Source organism: Alligator sinensis, unplaced genomic scaffold, assembly GCF_000455745.1.
Source record: "Alligator sinensis unplaced genomic scaffold, ASM45574v1 scaffold448_1, whole genome shotgun sequence".
NCBI lineage: Eukaryota > Metazoa > Chordata > Crocodylia > Alligatoridae > Alligator > Alligator sinensis.
Genome location: NW_005841870.1, coordinates 692,269 through 702,671, shown reverse-complemented (window position 1 = coordinate 702,671; position 10,403 = coordinate 692,269). Strand labels below are relative to the sequence as shown.

General features: G+C 41.4%; 1 protein-coding gene across 1 annotated transcript in view; it reads left to right on the top strand.

The window, feature by feature from the left end:
* PGBD5 (piggyBac transposable element derived 5) overlaps positions 1-7,263 on the top strand; it is a 73,924-nt gene extending 66,661 nt beyond the window's left edge. The window contains exon 7 of the mRNA XM_006016974.2: positions 2,552-7,263. Coding sequence (XP_006017036.2) covers positions 2,552-2,747 — 196 coding nt within the window. The 3' untranslated portion in view covers positions 2,748-7,263. The remainder of the gene's footprint in view (positions 1-2,551) is intronic.
* The last annotated feature ends 3,140 nt before the right edge of the window (positions 7,264-10,403 follow it).

Sequence of the window (10,403 nt, the reverse complement as noted above, 5' to 3'; positions counted from 1 at the left end):
GAAAAAAATTGCACAGCTGAGATGCCACCAGCACAGCTAAGAAGCACAGGCTTGTACCTACTGCTGTAAAATTAAAGAATATTCATTTACTATTGAGAATACCATGACAAAATGATGCATAGGGAATCACTGAGTTATCGGGAGTGAAGCTAAGGCTTGCGGCACGAAGCAAGGACAGCAGAGCTCCTGGAAAGGTATGTCCTACATTATGTGGACAGCCCTCAAATACACAGTCCCTCTTTAGGCAAAGGAGGCCCAGAAACAATGAAATATAGCTTTGAAGAGCAGTTTCCATTAGAGGAGAGGTGATAGCACCCAGCACAAGAGCAAATGCTCCCACCTCTTTTAAGGCTTAAAACAGAAACAGCAGGAGTTTCTCAACCTCTTTAGACTCAAGCCCTCCTGCCTCAGAAAATGCCAGTTCTTAGCTTTCGTTTCGTTTTTGAGCGCAGAAAAAGAAGAGAGAAAGTTGTGTGTTGCAAAGAACTTCAGAAAGACCACAGCAGGTCAGAACATTTTGGTCACTGTAGATTCCTAATTGAGAGCTCTGGGTTTGTCTTGTGAATCACGTGCAGATGTTTGCACACCCAACAGTGCTAATATTGTACAGCACCTTTAAAAGGATCTTGCAGCACCAATTTCAGCCCCAGCATAGTCCAACTGTGTCCAGGCCGGAGGGATTAGCTGCCACATCTCAACTGTAGTAATCCTGATTCAGCTTTTAGCTCCAGGAGGAAGATTTCATTTCTCTACTGGGAGCTGGTCAGCTTACAGCTGCCTTCACTTCATATGCCTTCTAGTCTTAATGAGCATCAGCTGAGGGTTATGCTAGGATTAGCAGCCTCTGCAATCTACCTACTGCTGGGTAGGTTCCTCTTTCTGCCCTTGCCTGTCTAGGGTATTTCTTTTAGTGCTATGCTTCCTTTTTCTTTCTTTTTTTTTTTTTTTTAAAGAAAGCCTTTGGTTAAAATTACTTGTCTCTCTCACAAGTGCTGTAAACATGGTAATCAGATGTGGAAAGCTTTCTTGGCGATAGGTCAGTAGCTGTCTTTACACAGTTAGCAAATTCTCTGCATTTTTTCTGTTGATTCCTTATTGCCCTTCCTTCATAATTTATCTTGGGAAAGGGTGAATCCAACTGTACCGGAGTTGGAAAATGTAGATGAGTGTTTAGGGAAACACTGCATTAGACATGGGATCCAGAAGGGTCTCTAGAATGTTATAAGGTTTACTTTCAGGGGAGAACCAACAAAGGATTGATGTGCCTACATTCGCTCTTGGTCCAAAACTGTGATCCTGAAACCCTTGCAGAGGTTCCACCTAACCTTGGAGCTGCCTAAATGCCATAAGTGTTTGTTTCAAGTTTTCCAGCTGCCTAGAGCTGCACTTCACAGCATGTCCACAACTACTCCAGTCTTGACAGGGTTGAGCAGCTCTGCATTTAGTTTTTGCCTAAGCCCAATCAGGATACAGAAATCTCTGCATTCCTCTTCCTTAGCTCCCTTATGGTGGCGTATCATTGGGCATTCCCAGAGCATTCATGACAGACACAGAAGGGATCAGGCTTCTCACAAAATGCCAGGATGACTGCTTACTCTTAAAACATGGCTGGAGATAGTTGTGCCTCCCCTTTTATACATCAGCCTAGTGGCTGGAGCACTTGCCCAGGTTGTGGAGCATTCCCTTCCTCTGCAAGGATTTAAACCCTATACTTTCCACCTCCCAGAAGAGCGCCCTACTTGCTGTTGTGGGATTAGGGGGCTACCTGTTGGTCCATATTTGAGGAATTTGTGTAGGAGTTAGACACAAACTAATGTACTACCCTACTGTATGGAGTCCCATTAAGGCACCTTCTCATCAGAACAACAGAGTAGCTGGAAGGAAACTTAGAGAAGAAAGACATCATTAGGCTGGAGAGTTTAACTGGCTAGACAATGAATGATGGGATGGAAGCCATGTACTTTTCTAATTTAAACGTGGAGGGTATGAATGTTAGTGTGTGCATATGTGTAATTATTTGGAGTGGCTACAAAGAGGATGTAGTTAGGCATGATGAGATTTAACAAGAAGGGACATTTAACTGATTTGGTGTTGGGATGCAGAGTGATCTGTCAAGCAAAGTGGTTGAAGCCCCTTTACTTGGGACATGGAAAACTTAAAGGCAACCAAATAGGAGAAGAGTGTTCTAGTACACTGGATCCTGTGACCAGTCAGCCCTTTTCTGTCAAGAAGTTGTAGCACTCGTGCTTGTGTGATGTGGTTTATTGACAACACTAGCACTAGAAGGTGTGACTGAGGGCAGGAAAATGCAAGAAAGAGAGGGAGACCTAAAGACCATTTTGCAACTTAACTACAAAAAATACTTATTTAAACATATTAAGACAATAATAATCCATTAACTAAAGAATCTTCCTCCACAAAGGTTCCTGTGCACGTGTCTTATTTGGGACTGGAGAATCTGGGTAGAGGGGTAACTATCTTGCCTCCTTGAAGAAAAGACATGGAAGCACTTGAAAGTTGACTGTCTCTTCCCTTTCTCCCCATTTTGTAGGTATTTCATTTCTCATAAACCAAACAAGACCTGGCAACAAGTGTTCTGGTTTGCTGTCAGCATTGCCATAAACAATGCCTACATCCTCTACAAAATGTCAGATGCCTATCACGTGACAAGGTACAGCCGGGCACAGTTCAGTGAGAGACTTATAAAGGAGCTGTTGGGCTTGGAGGACACTTCACCTTCTCATTGATGCATTGTTCCTTGTGGCTTAGGTAGGGATGGAGGGTAAGCAGAAGAGGAGACCATCATTCTGGAATGTCAAAGCAGGGAACTTGTGACACCACCAATGCTGCTCCCTATGTGAAAATGCCAAGTGATGCCACTAGAAGGGTGGAGACTGTTAAAATTAGCAGCTGGCTTTAGAGGTGTCCTACAGAAAGTGCCACAGGAAACATCCACACATAATTACATATGAATGCTCTGCGGGTATCTGTACATCAGAATTGATTTTAAGTTAGCAATTTCTCAGTAGCACTTGTTGAACAGATAACATCTGTTGAGCAGGGTCATCTCATTAAGATTCCCTTTGGGCTAAACTAGGAGGTTGTCACAAGCTGGTAGAGTTCAACAGTCCTCATGGGGAATTAACTTGCTTGGAGGTCTTTTAACTCTGAGACCACCAAGGTTGGCCTATGCACTGCAGTATGGCTGCGAATGCCTAGCACCTTGTAAGGAATCACTGCAGTTATGATATGGTCAAAGAGAAGCAACAGATATGTATGTATATACTGAACTTTAACAGACAAAAGCAACCAGGACTTTGATGACTGGTTAAGATTACCTTCCTCCCACCATCCCCCTGAATGCAAGGCAATCAGGTTGCAGTATGGGACAAGATTTAGGAAATAATCACATTGGGGAATTTTTTTAAACACTATCAAAGTTGAGTCTTGAAATCTGGTAATATTGCCTTTTGTAACATCCATACTCCCAGTGTCCAGGGGTGAGAAATCTCAGAGTATATAGCAACTATATTCTCCTGGATTTCATTGTATCTTTAGGTTCTTCTAAGTGTTGCTTAAGGCCTGACATGACGGACTGTTTAAGTTTCTATCACCTAGTATATTTGTTCTCTTTTCCCCATATTTAAATATCAACTTACTTTTCATCTTAGGTTTCATTTCCTAGTGACACACTTGACAAGAAAGAATAATTCACGGATAGCGTGATTTGCATTATCACTGTGGGGTGTTCTGTAGAAATTCTTCTTAGAATTTGAAATTTGTCACAGTAGCTTATAATTTTGCAAATTTATATGCTTAGAAAAATGTAACTTTGTTAAAAAAAAAAAAAAAAAGTTCTGGTGCAACCAGATGCTAAATGTCCCTGAATAGAATAAAACCCAAATGCATTTCTTGTCCTGAGTGAGTCTCTAGGAGGTAGAATCACTTTGAGTTTGCCCAGCCTGGTGCCAATGTTTCATAGAGGAGAGATGCCATGATTAAATGCTTTTGCTGTAGGCAGTGGATTCTGCTGAAAACAAGAGGAAAAATGGTAGGAATGGTCAAAAAGTGACAATGAAGTGAAATTTGCTTTTCCTTTTATCACATTATTGGGCTATGGGCTTAACTAAACTAGAACATTGTGAACATTAGTTTGAAATTAGTAAGAAATTGTAATGAGCAATTCACTTACAGGGCACAAATATGCATCTTTTCTTTGGGTTGGACTGACTTGCATTGAAGGCAATAGGAAAGCTGTCATGGATGGGAGTAGGATCAGGCTTTGATAAGGTAGTTAATGCTCATGTTTAGAGGGACACAACCAGTTCTAGTTCAAGAATTTGGACAGGTAGCAAACCCTTATAAAATCTCTGTGCTGTTCAAGTATCATCATTAAAAAGTTGTGTTGGGCTTTTTACAGTCAGCAGCATTACGCTGCGCTTGTACCTTGCCCTTCTAATAAGGAGGTATTTCCAATGAGACAGTCCCTGAAGGCCTATCTAACTTCATTGTCTAAGTGCCATCAATGTGAGGAAAAGATAAATGTGAATTAACAAAAATGTATTTGATCCCTGGTGCTAAGAGTGCAAGAGTGTTTTAAATGAGCTGTGTCTCCCCTGAACCTGCTGTTGTGGTTCAGTGGCAGCATCCATGTCTACCACGTGGGAGACCTGGGCTTGATCCATGCATGCAGCTATATCCATTTGAGATGCTGAATATCTGAACTCATTCTGGCCTTTAGATCCTGTCTCAATGGTCTAAAGTGAGGATGGGGGGTCTGGGTAGCCCCTACTCCTCCCTGGGCGTGTGTCAGGTCTGGATGAACTCTCACTTATACATCATGATCCAGAAGGATTGACACTTGCCTACTACGTGCTCCCTGACCCCAGTTACCATACAGGAGGGGTTTAAAAGATAGCAAATGGCTAATTAGGGGTAGGAATGATATACTTTTAAAAAAATCCATCTATTGGACCACATAGTGTCTATAGTTTGAGGGGTTGTGGTGGAGGGGAGGAGTTTGACAAATGTCAGTTTTTTGCCATATTTTCCCATGTTCTCTGATAACCGTTGACATTCTCCTTCCCATCATCGAGGCCCCTTCTGTCCCTACTATCCTGTGATCTTCACATAAGCAAAGAAGATGGGACCCTCACAGGTTGTCTTGTATGCAGTGAACCAGGCTCAGCCCCTTAAAACCAAGATAGATTTGTCAAATACTGCATTTACTTACTACTTAATAGTAAGCAAAAACAGATAGGTTGGTGATAAAATACCACTGATGGCTAAAGTAGGTGAATGGGGGGCCTGTAGTGAGGCACCACAGTCAGTTTTTCCAGAGGCGTGAAAACCTATGACACTTGGCCTAGGAAAACTGAGCCCAGGTATAGATAGAAGTACTTGAAATTAGTTGAAGGTGCTGCCCTAAATTAGCATGTAAGGAGTAGGTATATGCTGGTTGTGTCCTGTAGTTTCAAAATGTTGCCAAAATTCATCTGATGAGCTGGTGCAAATTATATAAAATCACCCAGAAAAGAGCTGACCAGAACAGCTTTTCTTCATTTGTCTCTAGTGCAAGAGCACTTCTAAGAAAGCATGGGTCCAATCCTCCAACATGCTGACCATTTCCTGTGAGGAAATACAGTCCCAAGTACTCACTGGCATGAGCAATAGGCAAAGCCTTTCAAGATATCACCGGAAATACTCAGCACTGTACATGATTAAGCCTCAAAACAGCTAGATATGTTCCACCTATTCTTTAGCACTTGGCCTAAATGAATCTGGCCCATATAACATAGAAATGATTGGATGTGGCCCATATACTATGGAAATGTGATTTTATTTAAATGGCAATGTAGCCAAGGCCTTAGAATATAGCTTTCCACAGATGTCTTCTGCTTGTGATATAGACTGCTTAAGCTTAAGTTATACTAGTCCTTATTTTTGCCTCAGGGATTGGCTCCTGAGTAGTTGTCCCTTGAGCTGGTGTTGACAGGGGATTACACAGTGGCTGACTATTACAGGGAAGATGCTTTATTCTCCTCTGGAGAAGGAGAACAACCTAAGACAGAAACAAAGCATGACTTTGCAATGAATGTGAATCCTCCATACCCAACCCTTTCCCATAACTTTCAATCAGTTTTCTAAAGATGCATAAACATCCATTAAAATACTGCAAAGAAACCAAGACAAAAAAATCTACATATGACATATGAACTCTGGGTTGCATAGCCTACAAGCAAAAATCACCAAAGTGTAGCCTACATGATTAAAATGACTGAGCCATCATATATTTCCCATTCTTTTTATGGGTGTGGGGGGAAGAAAGAGTGAGGAAAGTTACTCAAATAGCATCTCACACTTCCATTTTGAATATCACAAACCATGGAAACTAGCTGGTTTTAAAACACAAAAACAAAACTTTTGCTTGATTAAAGCCATTCAGTGTCAACAGCAGTTCAGATTCTGTAGTCTTTCATCTCCCCCTTGCTGTAAACTAGCTTTTGTGATTTCCCCCACCCAAGTATAAATATACGGTGCTTACTTTCAGAAGTCAATACAAATGAAGGGTTAAGTGTCAAAACATTGCAAGATGCTATTGATGATATTGTATAAACACGGTTTATATAATGATTTGTAGAATGATACTGGGGTATGCTTTGTATCATCAAGATATTTGGGGTAAAGATCTTTAAGTCAGGCATTCATTAAAAGTAAGGGAAGTACCAGTTAGGCAAGAGCATCAGGTGGAGACCTTTCAGAAAGAGGACATAGAAAATGGAGCAGATGGGGACAGGAAGGCTTCTCTCTCTTCTGCTGAATTTGGCTTCGTACAGCATGTAATTCTGAGTGTTGAAAGCTCTTTGTTTGTCAGAGTATGCAAACTGCTTCAAAGAATTAAGAACGTCAGTGTGATATGCAGACCACATTCTATGCACAGCACTTCTTCCAAGGAGTTTTTTTTCACGTCTTGTCGAGACTCGTATTTGAAAAAGATCAATGTTACATGTTATAATGAACCTAACATTCACTGCAGCTAAAAGCCGATGTGAAATCTTGCTCTATTACAGTCTGCTCCGTCGTGGAAAACTCCACTATAAGGGCTTGCAGGAACTCTGACCTTGTTGCTTTTTATCTCAGCTCATTTGTGTGCTTGACGAGTAAGGGAACAATTTCAAGAAATCGCTCTCCTGTTTCCCTTTTTGTGTGCAGTAGCTGTGCTTTAAGCATCCCTTCTAATGCCTGTTCTCATTTCTCTTTCATTAATAGGTATTTTAAGAACACAGACTTCTCTAGAGTTCTCAATGTCACTAAATAATTGATTCAGCGATACCATTATTTTACATTCTTAGACATTTCATAGAGAAAAACAGGTAGTTCTCTGCTGCCACAGTAACGTGAAGGGCACTGACTCAAAACCAGCATCTTCATTCCCCACCTTTGAGACCCTAGCTCCTCTTCTAGCAGAGGGGTTTATTCTACTAAGCATTACCCTTGTGGGTCTGTGTTGAGCTGGCAGGTAATGAGGGCTCTCCTAGCTCAATCCTATGCTTCCTTAGGGATGAGCAGTCATTCCTGGAGCTGATTTTAGTAGAGTGAGGATTATACTGCACTGTAACTTTTTTGCACTCCTATAATGCCTTCCATTCAAGGATCTTAAAGTGCTTTAACAATGTGAACACTCATGCATTAGCCCTCCCCACAACCTTGTGACAGGGACAGATAGTATGAACACCATCATTGTATATATGGGAAACTGAGGCCCAAAGAGGGTCACCCAAATGTGCCTAGGAAAAGGAAATAAGATTCATTTTTAAGACTCCTACTCCTATTAGGACTGCAGGCAAGGCTGAAGTGGTTGATAGCTTCTGCTCATAGGCACCAAACTCAAAATAGGTGCATTTTTCTAAACTAGAAAAAATAAATGACATGAAAATTAGCAAGGATAATTTTCCTCTTCCCCCCTCAAGAATAGAAGCTGAGTGACTTGAAGTTACAAGACTCATTTTGCTTTTCAGAGCTTTTGCTTGTGATTCTGAACTAAAACATTAACTGAAATCAAGGGAAAGATTTCATTGAAATCATTGGGGTTTAAAAAGAGACCTACTGACTTGCATGGGGGAGCTAGAGCAGAGACCATCCAAGGCACAATGACAACCCAGTGAAAGCTGTAGACTGTGAAGCCTGTCCCCAGATGGGCTTACAAACAAATGTCTCTAGTAAAAATTAGTCTAGGCTGGGAATAAACATGAAGTCTTCCATCCATCTCTGCTGGGGAAATCTCTATGGAGCTACCTTGTGCTAGCTCTGAAGCACAACTAGCGGGTCCAAAAAGAACTCATTTAAGAGGTGAGCGTGTGAAGCATCAAGAGAATGAGAGCAATGTTTGTAGAGGGAAGCAGCTTCATTGTATGTTATATTTGGGTACGTGTTTGGCCTGCTTCAAATAGGAAGCTTTGCAAATAATACTGTTCTGTCACCTGTGCAAATATAATCCCAGTCACCGTGCTGTTTAATGTGTTCCTCCTTGTCGGGGCCTTGCCCATACCACTCCATTTTTGTTTTGTTCACAGAATAAGTGAAAACTAGAGATAGAAAAAGCCCTGCTAGGTTGTCTTGTCCCTGGGATATTTAAAACTCAGCTCTGCTTTAACCAATCAATAGGGTTTTTCCACTTCTCTTGGGAGACTGTTCTGTAGCCTAGTAGATCTCACCATTAGAAGCTTTTCCTGATACTGTACATTTTTCTTTGCTTAATTTCACCCTCTTCTATACCCGTGCATCATGTTGAATCACCTGTTCTTGGCCTACACCTGTCTATGTAGATGGTCACTCTGGAAAGAGAAATGATAGAGACAGAGTTGGCCTTCTCTCTATTTTTTTAAATGTTCTCTAAGTAAAACAGGGTATTGTTTTCCAAGGCTATACTTAAAGCAATCACTGTGAGAGTATTGCCTGCTTAGCCCCACTTGTGCTGCCTATTGGGTTCAGGTGGACCCAAGACAAAGATATCAGAGGTACCACACCCACAAATACACTTAGCATGGCTGCAGAATTTACCATAAATGTGATTTTTCTGCCAGATGGGACCTTGACATCTTCTGTTCTGCCCTCATACACTCCCCAGTGACCCTATTGAAACTGTTAGGTGTCATAACACGGCCTTAAATGGTAATATATTTGTCTCACTCTTATGAAATAATAACTGCTTGTATTAGATGTCAAGGTGGTTCATACAATGTGTAGTGTGCAAAGCCATCAAACTATAAACACAGTCCTCTGCAGGAGCACTCCTTAAATGTTACTGCAGACATGACCCTTTGTTAATATGTATGGGATCTGGAAGGACAACCTAGGTGTAATAGAGAAGACATCCTTACCCTTTGAGCCTGCTGGTTGAGGCCTGAATGGAACTAGTGGAGTGAACAAAGAAAGATAACAAGGAGTTTGGGATCCAGGCTCCCTTGACTATCGAACCTTTGTGGGAAGAAGCTGAGAGATACTCAAAGCTGTGTCAGGTCCTAGACAAACCGGGGACTCTAGACAGAGCCACAGGCAGAAAAACAAGCTTGCGCAGCATGAGGCCTCAGGAGGGGTAAGGATGGGAAGTGTTCCCAGAATATTAAGACCCTTAAAAAAAATGAAGTGAAATACTTTTACCTCAGCCAGTTGTTCTTGGATAGGCACATCTGTTGGAAGCAAAGTAGTTAAATCTGTGTTCACTGATCTCAAAAGACCTAGGGAGAAAATAAGGATAGAGCCCAGGTCAACTAGGTTCCTCTTCCCAAATCCCATCCCACTCCCTCTTAGAGTAACACTGTGGTATTGTCCTCCAATTACTCTCTGTCAAAGCATGTACAAAAAGTGAAGAGCTCAAGCCTCACCACAAACTCAAAAAAAATTGCTTTTATTTGATGGAAACAAGATGCAAGCGGCTGATCATTCAGTTGGAATTAATAGTATTAATACAATTAATAATTATATTTCATTCTTCACTTTACCAGCTAACTTTGTATCTGGTATGTTGAATTCAGAGGCAAAACAATTTAACCAAGTGGAAGAAAGTTGAATACAAAAGAAAAAAGACATAGCGGTTAAAAACAGGTGTCTGATTTTCCCCTGGGACAAACCTTTTATCCTGGGATCCTAGAGACTGACAAGCCCATTTGTCCTATCTTACTTCCCTGTGAAGTATCCAAATTAACATTTTGCCCCAGGACAGCCTGCACTTGTTCGACTGCCATTCAAGCTGTGTGTGTAAAACAACAGACTGCTCTAGTGCGAGTCAAAGCCTGGGACAACCAGCTGTGGGATAATCCCGGCATCTGGATTTAGCAAAAGTTAGGCCAAACATTCCCATGATGTAATACCATTGAGGTCAGTGATAAAATTGGACCACAAAT